Raw genomic sequence first — 20,686 nt, 5'->3', positions numbered from 1 at the left:
TGTTTGAAAAGGACATGGAGCTACAGCTCTGTCAGAGTATGGGTATAGTCCGGGAAATGCTCTGTTGAAGTTAACGCATACTGAACCGTAGCACTGACAGAAGTACACCCTGTTGTGCTAGCCAGCATGTAAAGAGTGAAGCAATTCCTGCCTTTTCTCTTTTTCATGACTTAGCTTTAGTATAGCCATGTTTTGAAATTGAATACTTCTGTGAACAGTCAGGAGTAGCAAATGACGACTACTTGACTTAACTGCAAGTATTAATACCAGGCTAGACTTGCACTTTGCTGGCAGTCAAGACAAAGTTAAATCACTAACACAGTAGGTCACACTAACCATAGACTACACCACAAATTTACATAGTTAGGATTTCACAACTTTATTTTGGGCTGAGTTGTTAGGCAATAGCAGTCTTGTTAAGCAGTCCTTAAACTCCTCATGGCTGTTCCCCTGGAGAATTGCACCAAACTGGTCCCAGACTGCTTGTACTGACCAGCCCTTGCTGCTGTCGGCCTCCTCAAGGTTGGACTCTGTGGCCAAATTTATTTGGAGCCCTTTCTCCTCTTGGCCAGCTCAGCTAGTTCTTCCTGGATGTGCTGGACAGAAGCAACGTCTCCCTTCTGTTGTGCCTGCTTGAGAGCTTCTTTGTACACTTGTTTTGCTTGCAGAAAGTCTTCTGTAGCAAGAGGAAAAAGTGGCATGGCTAGCCGATTACATCACCCATTTTCAGAGTCCCCTCCTGAAGCTGAGCACATGCAAAGGACAAGCAAGGAACACAAGGTTCAGAAAACATCCAGCATAGGGTGCCAACTATGAGAGCTAGACAGCAGCAATGATCATGGGACAAGGTGCTGCTTCAGCGTTAAGATCTCATTGAAACAATTCTCAAGCATGTCTTCTCTCCTGTACATACGGGACAAGGAAAACAAGATCTGGCAACCTTTTGAGTCAGATGCACCAGTACTGCATTTATTTTGTACAGGATCCTTCAGCAGCTGAATTCAGTTTGAACACAACACAGGTTGCCTACGCAAAGTCAGCAGACCTACTGCTTAAACTAAAAACAGTAACACAAAAATAGTGCTATAGTTCAATCCTACAACACGGCTATCTGCAGTCAGCACAAGCACAGTGACATAGGCTGGACACTTATTTACCTACCTTTGTGCATCAGAATTGCTGCCAGGTTATTCAGCACCATGTGCTCCTCAGGGTGTTGAGTCTCCTTTGCTAGCTCAGCTGCCCTCTTCACATAGGAGTATGCCTCATCGTAGTGCCCCTGAGCATCCAGTACAGTTGCTAAGTCATTCATCAGGACCACAGTCTGCACCAGGACAGAAAAGGAAGCCTCAGAGCAAGGCTCGTGTAGAAGTCTGGGGCAGCAGGAGCACCACATTCATACCCCTAGTAAAAGCAGTATTTCCCAGAGAAACTTTCAGTAAGAAAATGTCTTATATTTATGTATCAGCATGCTGCATGCTCATTCTTCCTGGCAGGAAAACAGAACCTAATTTAGTATTGCGTACATTTGATGCCAGCAAAGCTGCTTTTAAAGCTGCCTCATTGCCTAGGAGATTAGCCTTTCTTTCCCTCGTAGTCCAGCTACCATTGTACAAGTCACCTGTGGATGAGTCTCTCCCTGAACATCATTTGATATCTGCAGAGCCTTCTCATACATTTTTTGGGCCATTGGGAGCTGGTTAATGTTTAGGAGATAGCGAGCATAGGAGTCTAGGCTCATCCCAAGCAAGAGACGGGTGTTGGCCTTTTCTTCAGCTGCAAATAGAGAGGAGTGGAAGTGATCACTTCTACAAGATCAAGCATGAGTCTCCATCCTACAAGAGTAGGAAACTCATGCAGTGTGAAGACAATGGATTGACAGGAAGATGGTGCTTAGGCAATATGGAAAGCAACATCAAGGACAGGGAAATGGAGAAATGATCATGAGAGAAGCCTTTGGCAGACAAGGCAGTCCCACCTGGTAAGACATCCTCAGGCAAGTCCTTTTGCTTGGCAATCTTCTCCTCTAAGGTCAGGATGCAGAATTCATAGCCAGCCAAGGCTAATTTGTGCCTGCAAAGTGCAACAACTCAGCAAAGCAAGGCTCCTTCCATCCCTGAAGGGACAGATGTACGCACCTTTGATCCCTCATTCTCAGGGCCTGTAAGACAGCTTTTCCCCTCAACCAGACCCTTCTTGCCCTCAGTGCTTTCTTCTTGATCATGGCCTGGACCCTTGACCCATGGGCAAAGGGATCCAAGAAGTGGAAAGGGCCCCCCTCCCTGCAGATAAGGCCAGCTAAGGCAACCCATGCCAACGCTCCACTGAAAAATGAAGCTACAAGTTACCAGCCACCAACTGCTTCAAAAGCCTTCTCTCCTGCGAGGCGTGGATTTAAGACTGAAGAGCGATGTCTTCTATGGCTGCTTCTGCCCTAAGCTTGGCAGGTCCTAACAGCAATCACTGTGCTGCATGACAGTGGGTAGACAAATACCATGCCTGTGGGAACCTTTACATTGATGGTATCTTGTCACATCAGAGCTTCCTCAGGCACTCTATTCTTAGAGGAAAGAGTCTCTGCTTGGCTGCCACTGTGAAGCTGAGATGAAAGCAAAAGATGCCTTTAGCAGGGAACTCACTGTTTCTGAGCAGCATAGATACTGGCCAGCTTGAGGGACATCTCAAGGATTGCATTGTCATCCTGCCAGGAGGACACACAATGCAACTGTTATTCTTCTTGCATCTCCCCAATAGAAACATTACTTCGTCAGAGAAAAAGTTTAGACCTTAAAAATCCCCATCCTGTTGTCTCCAGAGCTGCCATCCATTAAAGGAAGTTCCTGAGAACCTGGCAAGCTCATAGCTAGTATTGCCAATTTCCAGTAGGAGGTATTACAGCACAAAAAAACAGACCAAAGAGTTGTGCACCACACTGTTAATACTTCCAGTTGAAAGCCTTTGTCAGAAGAACATACCTCCTTCGTGTCCCCTGCAAGCAAATAGCTCATACTTGCTTTGTAGAGCTTTTCTGCCTGAAATGAGAATTTTGAAGAGAATACTGAGGAATGATGGCACTTAAAACAAAAGATCTCTACCCTTTACAGAGGCAGACTACTGGGAGAAACCTGTCTCACAATTTGTGGCATTTAACTGGTCTTGACGTACACTGTAGAAGTGAAAGGCTAACCAGAGCCCAGTGGTACTGCCAACTAGTGGGTCCTTTCTGTTTCTACTTTAGGACTTTTTTAGTCGTAAGCCCTAAAACTTTAGGAGTTTACCGTATCTTTGTGCCTTCAGGGCTTTCCTGGGTTCTCCTTAGGACAGGCATATCTAAATGCTTGACTGTAGCATTTGACAGTAGGAAGTATTCCTTCCCTTGCACACCATGTTGGAGCTCAAAATTTAACTGTGAAAGCATCTTTCTTAGCAGCATGTGGTCCATGGCACTGCAGTCCTGGGGCAGATTATTCTCCTTTATACCGGGAGATCTCTGCCTCACAGCTCTCAGTATGCAGCTTGTCACAGCATGCCACACCTTGAAGACCTTGCACAAGATGTCAGCCTCTTGAAATTCAGAAGGAAAAAAACAGAGTTACTCACATTGTCCAGCTGTCCCCGCATGAAGGCCACATTTGCCATCTGGAAGAGACAGACAGTGCTGAAGCTCCACAAAGGCTGCGGGGACTAGCCTCAACACAACTGCTTTTCCTTCTACCTACAGCTCCACCGCAGCCCCGGCATACGGCACTACACCCCTCCCAAGGGAACTGCAGCCCCACGGCGACTTCTAGCCCTGACTAGACACGACACGGGACAGCCCCGAGCAGGAAGGCGGCCAGGCCAGCCCCTGCCAGCCCCGCCGGAGCCCTACCATGCTGTAGGTGTAGATGATGGCTTTCCTGTTATCCGACTGGTGCGACAGCCGCAGGGCTTGGTGCAGAATCTGCTCGGCCTCCCCCAGCTCACCCTTCATGACGCTGAGCTGCAGAGAGAGAGAGGGGAAAGCCGAGAGGCAGGTCACCCGCCACGGCCCACGCGTGACGGGCTCCCGGCCCCCCGCTGAGGTAACACCCTCCCCCCGCACCCCCACACACCCCCGCGCCGCCATGTCCGCGGCCTTGCAGGGCACGGCGCCTCACCTTGGCTTTCTTCAGCAGGAGGATAATGGCGTCCTCGCCGTCCTCCTCGGCGTCCCTGGGGAAGAGGGAGAGGGCTGCGGGGCGAGGGTGACCGCCGCCTGCACCGCCCTGCCCTGCCCTGCCCCGCACCGCGACCCGTCTCACCTCCCAGGAAGCCCAGAGCACCCCCGACCGGCCGGGCCCACCGCCGCCGCGGGAACGCCGTCCTGCCGCCGCCCTGCTCCCCGCGGGCCCCGCCGCGCCAGGCGCTCTGGGGCGGCGGGAGCCCCGCGGGGCAGCGCCGGGCGGCCAGGCGGCACAGGACCCGCGGCACCCCGGCCGCCAGCATCCTCCCCCGCGGGCCCTTTAAGAGCTCGCCCTCGCCACGTGATGCGAGCCGGTGCGTCACGGGGGCAAAAGGCGCCTGTTGCTATGGAAACGCGCCTTCATGGCTGCGCTGCCACAGGTAGGCCCGGCCCCGGGGTCGCCATCCCAGGACCAGCGGCTCTAAATAGCTCCGACGCGGCTCCACCGTGCCGAAGGAGCCCCCGGGGACCGCAGCGGGGAGCAGCCGCCGTGCGGGGCGGCGCCGGCCCGGCTCCCGCTGCCGGGGCCTGGCAGCCGCCGGCCCTTCCCTGAGAGATCCCCTAGCGCGGCTCGCGGGCCCCGGGGGCGGCCAGGCCCCCCTGCCGCAGGGGCGCAGGCGGCGGCGGGTGGGCTCTGCGTCCTCCTCTGCCGGGAACTGCCTTGGCCCAGCGCCGGGACGCTCCAGGCCAGAGCCTCTCTCTGTTGCCAGCTGTACGCCCTCCCCGCCTCCGGTCCCCTTCCACGGGATCTGTTTATACGTGGGGGTATCCGAGAGACACCCGTGTGGTTTTGAGAAAGCCTTTGTTCCGAGAACGTGTAAAAAACACGTTTCAAAAGTTGCTGAGGGTGCCCTTCCTTGGCCTTGTTGCGGGGTTGAGATAGAGTACTGCCCAGATAAGCTGTCCTGGTTTATAGGATCTGCAGTGACCTTAACGATTTCCCATGGTCTCCTGTTCTCTTCTCTCTTGCTTCCAGCCATGAGGCCAGTGCCAATGAGATGGATAGTACCTTGCCAGCAGTAGCAGAAGAGCTTTTGAAAGAGATCAAAAAGGCTTTTCAGGAGACCTCACATGGTACGTAAAGAAAGAAACAGAACCATCCCAGCAGGCGGTGGGCCACTAATACTGGCGCTGTCAACCCTTCAGGTAGCCACGAGGGTTGTTGGCCTCCCCTTGTTTGCATCTTCTGCAGACTCTGTCGCATAAGGGGTGGCCTTTGCTTTCAGGAGTGGCCAGTTGTATCTGGTGTTTCCAGCTTTTGTGTCCCTGTCTGGAGACAACACAAAGGGGTTTGAAGCACAGACAATGAGGAGCAGCCCCCTTCTAAAAGTCAGGCCCTTTCAAAAATTAGACTGGTTTGGACACTTTTTTTAACGTGGGGCCTAGGACAATCCTGCTTGCTTAGAGCTTGTAGTGTAAGTGGTTGCACTTGAGGGATGATAATTTACATACTTCTAGACAGGCATTTGGTTGTGTACTACTGGACTGCTGTTTTTATAGACTCACTGATTTCAAAACTAGAGTTGAAAGGGAAATCTTCATAAAAAAGATCATGTTTCATGACTGGCCGGCAGAGGGTGTTGTGTTAGAACAGCTTTCCCCTTGCTTGAATGAAGCAGGCATAAGCCAACAGTTAAATCGTAGCCAATTCTAGCAGCTAGTTAAGAACAATTACCTTCATTGCACTTTGGATTACTAACATAGTTCTGTAATCTGTGCTGAAAGAATATTACTGTTTGTGTTTACTTGATAAGTAGCGCAGAATGGTTCTTCCTAAGAAAAGTGTCATTTAAGGAATATTTTTAACTGCACTAAAACCAACCAAATAAACATTCAGAGAAGTCTGAGGACTACATCTGAGTGGGGAATGGGCAGAGACTTAATGCCTAAACTGTCAGAGTGACCACATTGACAGCTTTTTGGCATACTTGCAGTATGGCTCCCGTCAGGTTAGAGTAGATCGAAAATCTACATGTGACTTTTTAAAAGAGCTTTATAAATTCTGTTGTAAACTAGGAAAAAAAAAAAAAGGTCAACATTCCTTTTAAGGATGTTAAGAATGTTCTGCTTAAAGCACCCAAATAGTACTAAGACATACACTGAGACATAACTGCAGAAACAAACTGATCAATCACTTTGGAGAATTAAATTAGAATAAAGTTGGAAAAGTCAAACCAACAGTGTAAGTCATAGAGAATATTTTGAATTGTTGGAACAAAGGATTTTAAAGTCAAAAGTCCTGATCTTCCAGTGGAATACAGAGACGTAGTACGCTGTGTCCCATTAGTGATAACAGAAAGATCAGACTGGATGATCAGAGCCTAAGCTGTTAGCTACAACAAACAGACTGATTTTCTTAAGTGTAACTTTCCATCTTAACAAGAAGTTCCAATAAGTGAAGACGTTATGTTTCTGTGTGCTGTATTAAAAGCTATAAACTAGTGGCGCCCTGCAAGACTATGCTGGGAAAAGAACAACATTTTTAAAGTTTTGATGCCAGAGTTCTCAACTCATGCCAAGAGAGTTTCAGGGAAACCAATATATATATTTTTAACCAACTTCTTAAAGTGGCAGAGTAAGATGTTGAGGCCGCATGCCTTTTCTTGCATGCCTTTAAAAGTAGGATATTATAAAAGTAAGTATATTTGGGCTTCTGCATTTCTTCTTAAATTAATCCCTGTCGTTCTGATTGCTGTACTTGATAAGTGCCTTAGCACTACCATAGCAGATCGTTTTGCTGCTCCTTGTTGCTTTTTGGTGGCTAGAGAGGATAGCTAGAGCACTGCAGTCCTGTGTGGCCTCTGGGGGTACATTAGGGAGACACTAGCCTCCCTGTGATGTTGATGTCTCTCACAGTGGGGAAGTTCAGCAAAATCACACTTCGTTTTCTTTTTGTTGCAGTCCCCGATGACCTGCTGCTGGGGTAAGTATCTTTTGCTTCAGTTCTTGTCCCAAGTGTCCTGCTAAAGGACAGTTGATAATCTGCTCTCATCATAGTACTGCTATTTTTTCCTGTGTTTGACCAGTACATGTTTCTCATGCAGAGTTGCTATGTGATTTTGCTGGTAGTGGAAATGAAGGTCCAAAGAGACGATCTCAAGGGTTTTTCCAGAGATTCATTAAATTATCTCTGTATCGCTGAATTTCCTGTGATGACTTGCTCTAATTTGGGTGGATTAAACATGCAGAAACCTAGAATGTTTGACCTGAGCCCTGAGTCCACCCTCAGATCTGGAGTGAGTTTTCTGTGAGAGTGGACTGTGTTTCAGAGTGATTCATGCCACTGGAGTGCTGCATCTCCGCTGTGTTCATATCATTGTGAGCACAGCAGCATCCTGAGATCCCTTCTTCTGTTTGAGTCATGGGCATGTGTGATAGAAAGGGAGAAGTGAACGTATCATCTCTCTGCCCGAGGGAGTTGTTAACTTGAAGATTACCCTGAGAGTTTTCTTCTGTTTAGAGGTCGTCTCAGGTCAGCTTCATCAGCCTTGCATTGATTGTAGCTTGTGAATATTTCAGTCATTCCCAAGCAGTCTCCGAAGAGATCTCAGTTTCACAACTTCTGCAGCCCTCACTAATTGGTGTTGAAGGTAGAGAAAAGGCACCATCACAGTGAGAAAGGCTTTTCAGATTCATCTTTAACTTTGTGTTCCTGCCTGCCTGTAATGTAGCCAGGAGAGATCACCAGGAACCCTTCAGGCCGTAATATCTTTGGGTCTAAAGTTACCTAACATAACACTTGTGAAAGGTATGCATGCTGGCTCCCTCTTTGGGGACCACAATGGCCTTTGAAGGGTGGGATTATATTTGACAAGTCTCTTAACTTTTTGTTTCCTTCTTGTCATAAAAGAAAAGAGGAGGAAAGAAATTCCCTTGTTAAGTTTAATAATGGTTGGGTGGTAACTCTTGGCAGTCAGATTTCCATCAATTCCCTGTGACCAGTGGCTCAGAAGTATTCTGATTTAATTTCTGAATCTCTTCCAAATCTCTGAAGTCCTTAAATTTCCTTTGGGCATTCCCCTTACTTATTTCCTGTTAGACTGATCGAATTATATACATGGAAAAAAGTTGCCCAAATTTGAGTTACTGAAACTCATTAAACTCAGCCCTCTTATAGTCCCAAACCTAATCATTAAGGAATGTCTTACACTGAGTGTTCCCCCACCCACCTCCTCTCAGTCCTCAGATGAAGCCAGTCCTTATTGCCTTGAGTTTGTGCAACTGAAGTTTTGGTCTTCCTGGAATAAGTCTGTCTCCTTGGCTTGTCATCAATGAGATTGACTCAGACACATAGGTCAGCCATGCTGCTGAGAAGCCAGGGCTCTGCCTTGGCTCTTCTTGTCTTCGCTGGAGCTGGAAATGTTCCTCTGCTTTCTCGTGTTCTCCTGCTCAGTTTTTGTACTATCTTTTCATCACTGCTGATTTACTTGTTGTTTACCCTTGTAACTAATCTAGACTACACAGATTTTTCTCAGTGGATAAAAGGTCTGTAAAGTTAACTGAGTTGCGCCTGAGCTCTTTGGAATACATTCAGAGCAGCTGGATATACAGGTCTAGAATAACTTTTAAGCCTATGAGCTGTGTGGACAATAGGCTAAAGGTACAGATGTCCATATTTGACATACAGCTTATCATATACCCTTGCACAGCATCAGCGGGAGATAAAATCCTCCTTGCAGGGATGTGCAGACGATGAGTATGCAGATGGAAATTACTGTGCCTTCAGGATTCGCAGCTCTATTTTTCCACTTGCTGCTGTGGAATTGTACAGCACTGAGCGCAGCAGCGGCCAGACACTGGCACGTGCCTCCATGGCGCTGCCTCACAGCACTGAGGCCGAGGAGAGAGTTGTGCAAAGGCACTGTTTTGCAGGAAGCAAACGTGTACCTGAGCAAACCTGGCTAACCTTGTCTTTACCCATCCCAGGCACTCTCTGATCCATAAATGCTGTGCAGTGGTGCATCCCTGCATGGTGATGTGTCCTGCTTGGAAGGAAAGGAAAGGGAAAGGGTTTTTAGGGAGGGTGGAGTGACATAAGGCGTGTGCTGTCCCTGGGTGTTTATCTGGAATAAATTTGCTGTCTCTGAGCCTTGCTGGTAGCTAGATTACAGATGTAAAACTACTGCTATCCGGTGGCTCCATGTGCAGTGGAGTGTCTTAAGTATTTCCCTGATGGTCTTTAGCTTCCTATTGATGCAGTTTGGTGGGTAGAGAAAGAATAATTTATACCTCAGTTGTGACTGTGATAGAGGAGATGCGATCGCTACGAAACGACTCATTCATTCTCCAGGGTTTAAACCAGTTTCCCTGGGATGAGGAAGGAGCCCTACTGCTGCATTTCCTATTGCTCAAGGAGCTATGTATCATCCTTCCTCTCTCCTCGCTCCGAGGCACAATGTGTGGGCCATGACTGGAGGTGGGATTCAAGACAAGCTGATCAATAATCCAATCCAGCGGAACTCATCCAGAACAGCCTGTATGTACAATTAAGGTGTCCCAGAGCATGAGCCCCTTTTCCCCTTAGCATTAGCAAGCCTGCCTCCATGTGCTCTTGTTTACCTGGTGCTGCCCCCACGAAAATCGCTGTTTATGCTCATTGTGCTCATGTGACAGTTTCACAGTTTACTGCAAGAAGGATAACTGGGCTGCGTGCGTGACACTGCCTGTTGCCTGTAACCTCTGTTGGATCCCCAGCGCTGTGCATCCCCCAGGATTTCCTTCCTGCCAGCACATCTTGCTTTTGCTGCCAGAGGTGCAGTTTCCCCCGAAGAACACCTAGTGTATTTATGGTGCTAGGCAGAAGCAAAGTTTCCAGTTTTAGAGTCTAGATTCACTGTTTGATAAACTGGTTAAGCGCCAGTGCTCTGTCTACACAGAGTTTGTATTGGAAGAACTACGGGAATACTAACAAAGAGGCCGATCAGATCACTGTAAGGACAACCTGTGTCTCTTGCTTCACCTACACTCCCTTTGCAATAATCAGTGATCTGTAAAGTGACTGTCAAGCCAGAAATGCTGCTCAAAGATAACTTCTCACCTACATGGCTAACACTGTGTCACGGTCATAGAGACTGACTAAAAAAATCTCACTTCTGTGTCTCTGATGCACTTTGTCTCGTTTTAGTTCAGGACAGGAACCACTTCATGTCCTGTTTGTGCAGCAGGCAGCCAGAATAGTGTTGGGGTCATAGTGCTGAAGAAGAAACACATAAGCTGTAATGTCCTGTGTAAGAAAAATCGTTAAAATGCCTTGTAATTAAATCTGAGTGGGATTTTGCAAAGAAATGTGGGACTGTTTGGGAGCAGCTTGGAAATTTGGAAGTTCTCTTAAGAATATCAAAACCCAGCTCCGAATAACTGGCAGAGTAGAGGCTGTCCTTAAAGACTGAGTCCTGGGATTTTCTCAGAGGGACAGGGCAGGGATTGGTGGTCACTTGGTGAAAGCCAGCAAAGCTGAGAATGACAAATGCACTTCATTGCTCAGTAGCTGTCGTGGTTTAACCACAGGCGGCAACTAAGCACCACACAGCTGCTCCCTCACTCCTCCCCCAGTGGGATGGGGGAGAGAATCAGGCGGGCAAAAGTGAGAAAACTCATGGGTTGAGATCAAGACAGTTTAATAGGTAAAGCAAAAGCCGCACGCACCAGCAAAGCAAAACAAGGAATTCATTCACTACTTCCCATCAGCAGGCAGATGTTCAGCCATCTCCAGGAAAGCAGGGCTCCATCAGACATAACGGTTACTTGGGAAGACAAACGCCGTCATTCTGAACGTCCTCCCCTTCCTTCTTCTTTCCCCCGCTTTATATGCTGAGCATGACGTCCTATGGTATGGAATATCCCTTTGGTCAGTTGGGGTCAGCTGTCCCAGCTGTGTCCCCTCCCAATTTCTCATGCACCCCCAGCCTACTCACTGGTGGGGTGGTGTGAGAGGCAGAAAAGGCCGTGACTCTGTGTAAGCACTGCTCAGCAGTAACTAAAACATCCCTCTATTATCAACACTGTTTCCAGCACAAATCCAAAACATAGCCCCATACCAGCTACTATGAAGAAAATTAACTCTATCCCAGCCAAAACCAGAACAGTAGCATAATTAATGGAGCTGTAACTGGTGGGATTTTGAGAGGTGATGGGAACCTTTGGCTACAGGCCTTCTGGACTCCATAGGGCTAAATCCTATGGATTAAGGCTAAGCCAGGTGGTCTCCTTTTGTGGTGTGACCTAACTAGAGACACGTTCTCTTTCAGGCTGAAGTTCATATTTGGCCCATCTGCTGTCCCAGCGTTGGATTTGGTGGATCAGCGTTCTGTCACCCGAGTCATGTCCCCCAGCGGAAGGACTGCATACCAGGTACACACTCCTCTTCAGTCTTACTTTCTGATGGTTTCCAGTTGACATGTGAGCCAATATTTTCCTAACTTGCAGAACATGGAAGGGCACTTGGATAAACAGAGAGAGAATATCAGTGTTTTACAAACTCCTAAAGTGATACTGGAGAGCAGTAGCCATGGACTAGAATTAGAACAGCATGGTACACTACCGTTTTCTTTGTGGCTCCCAGCCAGTCAGAGACAATTTCTTATGTGTTTGTGGGTATCACAGTCAGAAGGAAGTTTTCCAGGAATTGCTAATTTTGCTTCATTACTTTCATCCTATCCAGCAAAGGCAGTTCTTCCTCTTGACAAACTGTATGCAATGGAGTGTTATCTGCCATCGCTGCATTTCTTTCCCTCTTGCACTCCAAATTGTCAGTCTCCTGAACACTCTTGACCTCTACTTGGCAATAGGATCCTTGCTGCCTGGGAGGAAGCAATGCAGGCCAAATCCGTGGGTTTCATTCTAGTTCACTGTAGCCAAGTCTGTGAATCACAGAAACATCTTTGTAAAACGGCATTTTAGGGAGAAGAGCTCACCTTAGCCCTAAAGATCAAACTCCTCTTACAGCACAGGATCGGAGATGGAGTTGAGGCTTATTAGGTGAAGAGAGGAGCCATTGACACTTCTTGCTGACTTTTCTGTGGTATGCACAATTCCTTGCTCTGCTTTGCCACAGCACCGGTGGCATCTCTGTTGGGGACAGTCTGTCCGTTCTGTAAGCCGTTGTCCAGCTTCATCCAGCCCATGGGGTCACAGAGTCAGAGAGACACTGTGTGCTGTGCCCTAGCTAAGGCATTGGGACCCTGTGCCCGTAAGATTTTGGTGAAGAAGCACCCAATTCCTTCTACCTCGCACTATTAACTCCCTCAGATAGCACAGCCCCCTCCATTGCTGAACCTGATGCTGTGCCACACACCAGAGAAGGGGAAATCTCTTTGCTCACTGTTGCAGCAGCCAAGAGGAACATTTCCAAATATCCTCCCTGCAAAGGGCTTTCTCTCCTTCACTGGAGGTGCTGAGATGCTTTGGGGTCATCTAGGGTAAGAGAAGAGCTGTGAAGCCAGGCCTGGGTAATGACACAAACGTTTTTCACGTGTTCAGAGCTTGCATTGCTTGATTTGCACATGGAGCCTTTATTGCTTCTGGGGCCTTGGAGAGGCCATCAGCCCCTCCAGAGAGGCATGATTCATAAACATACAGGGCTCAAGAACACAGCCTTTGATTTGAGTTGAGGGCTTGCCTGTGGATATTTGGTAAAGCCTAAGAAGCACTGCTTCCAGGACACTTAGACAGCAGCTGCCTCATTAATTGAATGCTTAAAGCCTTTTCCTTTTTTACTGTTGCTCGGCTGAATAAGCCACTGGGCAGAGAATGGTCACATTCTCCTTGCAGAGCTTTGTTGGGCCATGCAGGCTAAGGCAGAGCTTTGCAGGCTGGGATGCACAGTCTTCACTTAGCAGCCTTTTTGTGTGAAGGCTGATGGGGACTGCTTAGAGCTTCTGGTCTTCCCAGGGAGCCTAAATACGTGCTCACATGCTCACAGCTTTTCTGCAGCATGGCGGAGTTATCTGCATCTTAAGAGGCCTAATATTCTTCTCTTAGATGCAGGAAGCCTCATGAGACATGGAGGATTCAAAGAAGCATGGCGAGAGGGCTTTGATGTGCTGGGTGCTGCCCTGACCCTGTTCTGGTCTGGGCAGGGTTGTTGCTGAACAGTGCTGCCTCAAACTGCGTGTGCTGCAGCAAGGCAGGCACCCCTCCACACTGCCCAGCCCTCTCCCCACTGACGTGGGGGGCCAAAAATTCCTGCTGGAGGCAGTCCTGCAGTCACCAAATGCGAGCTGATTGATTAATGCCTACTGATGGCCCCAACAGTTGGCTCAATTGGTGCACACTGGAAAAGAGCAAGTGTCAGAACTGCTCTCCTCCTGCTTCTGCAGGTAGAGGGAGCCACCGGTTGCCCTGCAGGGAAGGAACCCCTGGACAGGTAAGTCAGGGCTGGTAACTAGGAGTTAATGTAGGACAAGCCCAGCCTTCAGCCAGGCGCTTTGTAGCTGGTGGGTATGAAGTGAGCGGCCCGCCTGCATCACCCAGGGTCTGTGCCTGTGTCCTCCCAGCTGACAGGCAGCCTACAGGAAGCACTCCCTGCCTGCTTCTGAGGGCATTCCTCTTTAGTGGAGCTTGATTGCTGATGAAGGCCATGCTGATGAGTTTCATTAACAGAGGAATCGGAAAGGATATTTTCTCTGGGGGTGTGAGGCTGGTGCCATTGCGAAATTCTTCCTCAGCACAGCTGTCTGAGATGCAGAAACAAAGAGCAGAGCCTCCCCTGAGGCCGCTGGCTGGAGCAGTGACAGGAACACAATCTGGGGCCATAGAAACCGAAACACTGAGTGGGATACTACACTTAAGAGTAGCTGGGTAGTGTCTCTGGCTCTTCATTCATGTGTGTGTGTGGTGTAGACATGTATCCCAGCTGTGTGCCCTTCTCCCTCAGCAAAGAAGCATGCCCCGTGCAATGGGGAGTCGGGGGGCATCCGTGGCTGCCTGGACACATGCACAGTCATCCCTTTCACTTACTCCCCAGGAAGTCAGCTCTGCCATTTGCACCCAGATGTGGTTGAGCTGGAATGTGAGATGGTGCTTTCACTTGCAGCTGGATCTGAAGAACTGTTCTCGTTGAGGCCATGAGGCTGGTCCTATTGTGAAACTCCTTTGGGTCGTCATAGCCAAATCTGAGATGTTGATACTTCACAGGCTAAAATGCTGTTTTGCATTCTGTATCACCCAGCACATCTGCTTCAGGGGAAATTGGCTCTGCTCAGACAGGCCCTAGGACTGCAGCCTGTAGTGTAGGCAGCTCTTGCCCTCAGGAACTGAGACGGGAGAAGAAAGAGCCCTCAGTCAAGTGAAAGCTATGATTTGTCTTTTAATGCCTGGGCATTAGTGCCCTTGTTACTTAATAGAGGAGTAGCACCAATGGGGTATTCAAGGGCTGATGTTACCTCAGAGTTGTTAATCATCCCAGAAGAGCGTGTATAATACCTGCCTACGCTGCAGACTAAAGCCAACTCTTGTAACTCCAGGTCAGGAATAAGTAAGTCTTACCTGCTGCAGAGATGGTGGATGCTGGCTGATGGTGGAGCTGCGCTGGATGCGGCACGTGTAAAGTGATGAGCAGGCGGCAGTTGGGGCACCTATTAGCTATGCCCGACTTGCAGAAATGCTGTGAGCTGTGGGATTGAAGCCAGTTAGCAGGGGGAGAGGCAGTGCTTCAGCCCTCCTGCCAACTGTCACTTGCATTGCTCACATCCTGCGCTTTTACCGGATTCTTCTTTTTTATGTCTTTTTTAATGAATTTCCTAGAACTGTATGGCAGCCTGCCCCGCTGTGAAGGATTTGAGCATCAGGTCCTGGCTCAGACTGTGGTGCTGCCTAGCTGTATGCTGGTGGCAGCAGTAGCTGCCATGGTGCCACAGCTGGCCCTCCTGCGTCCCCACACGCTGGCAGGGACACCACCACCAAGGTGATTTTTCCTCGCTGTGCAGCCAGCAAGCACCTGGAGATGAGGGCAGCGGAAGGAAATCTCACAGCATCTCAGGGCCAAGAGAGCACCCCAGTGCCTGGCTTGGCTGCAGCTGGCCAGAAACAGAGGCACCTTTTTCTTTTGGTCTTTGGATTTTAGATTCTGCCTTATTAGGCAGAAGCTGCATTCTCGCCATCTAGGTCAGGACGGGGGAACACTAAACTCAGCCCAAATCTGGCAGTGTCTGTGTCTCCCCCCCCTCCTCAAAGGAAAACACTTCTGAAGGAAAGGCACCATCGGAATACTTCGTCTTGGAAAAAACAATCAAAGGGGCTAGAGAAAAACAAACTTATCACAAGTGAAACAAACTCAGCCTGGAGTATAAGGAGGGCCCAGGGTAAAGGCCAGACTGAAAAAAGAATGGTTTACCCTGAAATGGGAATGTGAGTCTTGTGTCCTGAATCTGCTTGGAATAAGGGGGATTATGAGGCGTAGGCACTTCTATGGGAGAGCTTAAACTCGTGGACATTACCTGTTGGGCAAGGGGTACAGAGAGAGCTTCAGGGGACAGAGGAGGGCTGCCCTTGCAAGTACAGCTCTGGACCGGGAGGGATGATGTTCCTCTGGAGGGAGTTAGGAGTGCCAGGGGCGTCCTGGAGGGGAGCAGCGCTCTGCAGAGCTCCACTGTCTTTTCACTTTTTCATGTTTGTCTTTGGATTTAGATGTATGTGTGCCACAAACCCGACCAGAATCTAAAGCCTGGTATGGGAGAGGAGTGTGGTGTGCCACCAGAGCCCAGGGGCTTGTGTGCAGAGGAGGGCACTACTGGTGATTACACCCATGTAAATCCCCACCATTCTCTGGAATATCCAGGAGGATTAGTGCCAGCTGTCGAGGCCACAGAGCCGACACAAAGCACTTGCTCTCACTGTGGCAGATGCGAGACACATCATGGCAAATATTCTGTGGTATTGTGTTTTGGCCATGGGGTGCACTCAGTTGAGGCCTCAGAGCATTAGTAAAGTCCATGCTATTGAGCACAGGTTTCTGCTTAAAATCTGTGAGTGTGTTCTGCTCCTGCAGAGCCTTCCCTTGCAATAGGAGGAGGGCAGAGCAGTTGGCTCTTAAAGTAGCTTTCTGAAAGCTATTTTCCAGTCTTGAAGAAAGCGAAAGAGAAATAATCCTTAGGTTGGCTTTTCTATACCATGCAGTCAGCTCTAGCAGCTCACAGTTTGCCTGTCAGCTTCTCCATGCTGGAAACGAATGTTTCCCTCACCTGGCTGCCTGCATCCCGTGCCCATGGTGCAGAGAGAATATGCCTCAGTACCAGCCTTGCAGAGGAACAGCATGTGGGAAAAGGAGGCAGTGCTGTTCCCAAACCAGAGATGGAGCAGGGAGGCTTCTTCTCTGGAGACTTCAACTTTGTTTATTCAGACAAAACTGGATTCCAATAGCTGCAGCTGGTTTTGGGAGCAGAACAGCAAGAGCCTTTGCAGCCTCCAGCCACTGGAGCTGGTTAGAAAAGGCCTCACTGCGAGTGCTCACTGCTGCTCTCCTTCCATCCCCAGGTCCGTGGTGCCCCTGGATTCACCAGTGAGCTTTCTGTGACAAGAGAGTCTTTGTCATCTTCAACTATCCTGTGTCTGCCAGCACTGGCGGAGGGAGCTCGCTGGAGGGGCTGGCAGCTCGCTGTGCTGCCGGCTTTGGGAGATGAGGGGAGGGAGCTCTGTGCTCGATGCCACTGCCCTTTTCCTGATCTCTTAGCAGCAGACAAGTCACTGGAGCCAAGGTCTGCTGCAAGCAAGCACGGGTGTACGTACAGGAGCGCTTCCTCGCCTGCAGGGAGAGAAGCGTGTAGAAACTGTGAGAAAGCTGAGGAGCTTCAAGCTTAGATGGCTCAATGAAGTGTTTGGGGACATTTTTGTATTGCAGCACCTGCTCGCCGTTGCATGCTGTGAGTGATTGTGGAGAGGACATTGGGCCAGATACAGGCTGAGTTAGAGAAATTAAAAGTGAATGCTGGCTCTGACTCCTTCCCCCTCCGGCTGCCTTTGTTTCAGGTCCTTGGGAGCTCAGGCAAACTCTACACCTGCTACAGTTCCTGCCACTTCTGCACGTGTCCCGCTTTTGGTTTTACTGTATTGCAGAAGAGCGAGAGCCTTCTGGTAAGTTGTCTGCCTTACCTTGGGGCCAGGACAGGGAGCAGGGGAGAAGGCTGTGCTCTGCTCCTTGAACCTGAGCAGCCTGGAGTTTCCAAGGGAGCAAACGCATGAGTGTTGAGCTGGCCATGCAAGCTGTGCCTGACCCACTGCATAATCTGGCCTCTGGGAGTTGCGGTATTTGGGTGGAACCAGGCCTTACAAGGGCTAGGGAGCGCTTTTGTTCTTAATTACGCATTACTGTTCTGACTTTCAAGAGATGAATAATCCCTGGTCTCTTGGAACAAGGGCTACTGCCGCTAATGGGACTGCCACATGGAGTCTGGCTGATGAAGTGGTGCAGTTCACCTGGTGCCAGTGAGGAAGGGCTCAGGGTAACCAATTGGTCTGCAATTGTGGGGAGGGCATCAGGAGCCAGTAACACTTTGCTGTGTGTCAGATCCCTGTATTACATTATTCTGATGGCAGAACTGACCTGGGGCAACTGGAGCACCAGCCTGTGCCAGGGCTTGGCGTGCCAAGAGGGAACCGTGTTCCTGGGAGGGAATCCATCTGGCCAGGATGGATTTTTGTGGCTTCCAGACAGAGCATGACATTCCTGCGTTGCTCCTGCTGTTAACTTGGCTGTGCTATTATTTGCAGTGCAAACATATACTTGCCGTCTACCTCAGTCGGGCCATGGGAGCCTGCCAGGAACTAACTGTCTCCGAGGAGCAGCTCACAAGCATCTTACTGGCTGAGGAAGAGGATGAAGGATGAAGGATTTGGATCACATGCGGATGTGCTTTCTGTGTACCCTCCTGGCTGTGTAGCTGACGTTTTTCGTATCTACAAGTCTGTCAAATGTTCATCGTGGATGATAGGTTTCTTCCTGTGCTGCAGCCAAGTGTGACATTAATTAGCAGCCTTACACTGACAGATTAATTAATAAATGTTAAGAAGCCTGTGTTGACTTCAGTTTCATTTATTTAGGCTATTCTTGGGATTTCTGAAGATCTTTGAACTAATCTGTAATATTGTGTGCTTGTAATGTGGGGATACAAACAGTCCCGCAGGTCTCTTAGTGATCCATTAAACCTTGTTAACTCTGCTCGTGCTTTGACTAACTCCACCACGCTTCCAGTGCCTGCATGGCTTTCTGGAGTTGGCCTCTGACAGAGGGACGCTGCAGTGGCTCTTTGCAGCTGGCTGCTCAGAGCAATTTCTGATTCATCACTGGCAAACCTGTACCAGGGACTGGGGCAGGGACCCCTCAGCACCTCGAGACTGATGACAGGTCTGTGCTTCCGCTGCGCTTACTGTAATACAGGATCTTTGGAAGCATCACCGTGGTTGCTGTGCTTTTAAATCGACCCATTTCAGAGAAGTCGACCACCTCATGCTGGCAGGCAAGGCAAGGCTGTCTACATCAGACACGGGGGAAAGGAGACTGCTTCTCCTGCGTTCCGCAAACCAGCCGGTGAGCTGGGAACCAGCTCCTTCCAGCTCTGTGACTCCCTGCCTGTGCTCTGAGATTGGGCTCCTCCTCGAGTACAGCGTGGCCTCGTATAATACAACATGTGAACACAACACCGCAAGAAATAATGGGGCACAGGCTGAGCCAAGTTGTGTAGGTGGTAAATTAAGCATTCTGTATGTAAATAACAGTTACTGCAAATACAAAATCTGAGCAACATGAGGAAAACACATCCATCCTATGTACATCAGAGCAGTAATGAGTGATAGCTGAATAGCTACAGCTGCACTTGCTACAGAAAGTTCCTCTGCCATTTTGACTTCACATTTTTACAGAAACCTTCAGAGCTTTTTTTTGAGAGGGGCAAGGAAGGTGTCTTATTTTTATTTTGCCTTGAAATGACTTTGGCTCAAATCCACAAAGGCACTTAATGTGCCTAAAGACCATGGTGACCCGGGCCATAGTTAATAATAATGGCTAACAACCTGATGGCACAGTCGTACTAAGGATACACCACATCTGTCTGCAGGAATTCTGGCTCATAAGAGGCACATGAAAGGTAGCAGTCGCGGCTGCTGAGCTGCAGTGCAAGCTGTCACATACGAGCAAGTGTTCTGGGACCGGCGCTCTCTGTATTGCAAGCGCTGTGTCAGTCTGTTCGCGCTGTCCCGAGTTTGATTCATTTTCAGCCAGCAGGAGGGGAGAGATTACATTCTTTGTTGTAAGGATAAATGTGGCTTGCAACCACTTTGCGACACCGCCAGACCTGCAGGTGAAACCCTGCTTGTTTCCAGCCATGATTAACAGAAGGAACACGGCCAAAGATAATAGAGAAGGGAAGGAATGAAAGGAGAAGAGAGTCAAACCTGCCCAAATGGCAGGAGGTGGCTACATGTGTTAGCTGGACTATGACCAAGGCAGATGCAGCAAAGCTGAATGGGGCTGTTAAAGGAGAAACACTTGGGACAGTAACTTTAACCATTCAGATTCTTCTTGCAAATGCCAGTGTCTGAGATACTGAGCTGTAGCTAAATTTGGACATTGCATAAACATGTACAAACCCATTCAGAGCTTACTGGTGATTCACCCAGGTTTGAGGCTGGCTCTCACAGCTGAGCTGCTACACACGCGGTAGTGAAATCCATCGTTCCTAGTGAACTGTTTGCTGTCTGCATGGTGAGCCCTAAATCATACCTGCAGCTGCTGCCTGCAGGCCACGCCAGCTGGCACAGCAGATGCTGCAGGAACAGGAGTTCTTCAGATCAAGTTTTCAGCTGATTTTACACTGTGTTTGTCATTATATACGCCAGAGAAATGAAACTCTTGGGGTCTTCTCTTACCCCCCTTTTAGTGCAATGCAGTTAAAAAAATAGAAAGCTGATTTCTATAAGATTCAAGTACAATTTATCAGGGACAAAATGCTCCAGGCATCACAGTCTGTCCACTGGACCTGTTCTTCAGGAACTGGCTGTGTTTAAACTTCCCTCCCTGCCACCTGGCTCTAAAAGGCCTGCTCCCTATCCCTGTCTCCCTGCATGAGTTACGACTGAAAACCATATTTAATACACATCCCTGCGCTCCAGCTTCTCACTGGTCGCATGGTGATGCTGCTGGCACCGAGCGCTTCGGAGAGAGCTGGTACCACTTCACCACGTAGGGACCTTCAGGCAAGACTCCCGTTTGGAAGAGGGCCACAACGTGATGGCAGGTCTGAGCTAGTCAAGAACAGCTGTGTCTCTGTACCACCACCGGCTTTTGGGCATGAAGGAGGGAGGCTGTTTGGTGTTCCTCTGACTCCCCTCCCTATTCCTCTCAGTTGTGGAATGAAACTGCCCTGCGAAATAAAAGACATGCCAGAAACACTGGTTCATTTAGAGCCGCGCACGTGCCATCATGCAGTCTGGAGAAGCGGAGCTCGTACTTCAGAAATTAATGCACTGTTCTTTCTACCTTTGTCTAGTTTT

At 49.1% G+C, this 20,686-nt stretch overlaps 2 protein-coding genes across 3 annotated transcripts; one reads left to right on the top strand and one right to left on the bottom strand.

Moving 5' to 3' along the window:
- Positions 1-263: 263 nt before the first annotated feature.
- TTC19 (tetratricopeptide repeat domain 19) lies at positions 264-4,467 on the bottom strand. The gene is made up of 10 exons (XM_050909022.1): positions 4,284-4,467; positions 4,140-4,213; positions 3,872-3,982; positions 3,601-3,639; positions 2,976-3,032; positions 2,640-2,701; positions 1,979-2,073; positions 1,622-1,776; positions 1,162-1,324; positions 264-676 (listed from the first exon to the last, which is right to left on the bottom strand). Exons 1-10 carry the CDS (start codon positions 4,465-4,467, stop codon positions 543-545), a joined length of 1,074 nt encoding a protein of 357 aa, XP_050764979.1. The 3' UTR covers positions 264-542.
- Positions 4,030-18,340, top strand: ZSWIM7 (zinc finger SWIM-type containing 7). Of its 2 annotated transcripts, none has more exons than XM_050909024.1 (6): positions 4,030-4,064; positions 5,181-5,278; positions 7,106-7,127; positions 11,452-11,554; positions 17,168-17,272; positions 17,909-18,340. In XM_050909024.1, exons 2-6 carry the CDS (start codon positions 5,203-5,205, stop codon positions 18,023-18,025), a joined length of 423 nt encoding a protein of 140 aa, XP_050764981.1. In that variant the 5' UTR covers positions 4,030-4,064; positions 5,181-5,202; the 3' UTR covers positions 18,026-18,340. The 2 variants fall into 2 exon arrangements, with proteins under 2 accessions (XP_050764981.1, XP_050764980.1); XM_050909023.1 differs by lacking the exon at positions 4,030-4,064 and adding an exon at positions 4,550-4,584.
- The last annotated feature ends 2,346 nt before the right edge of the window (positions 18,341-20,686 follow it).

This window comes from Gymnogyps californianus, chromosome 20 (assembly GCF_018139145.2).
Source record: "Gymnogyps californianus isolate 813 chromosome 20, ASM1813914v2, whole genome shotgun sequence".
In the NCBI taxonomy this organism is placed as follows: domain Eukaryota; kingdom Metazoa; phylum Chordata; class Aves; order Accipitriformes; family Cathartidae; genus Gymnogyps; species Gymnogyps californianus.
This window is presented reverse-complemented; position numbering and strand designations above follow the sequence as displayed.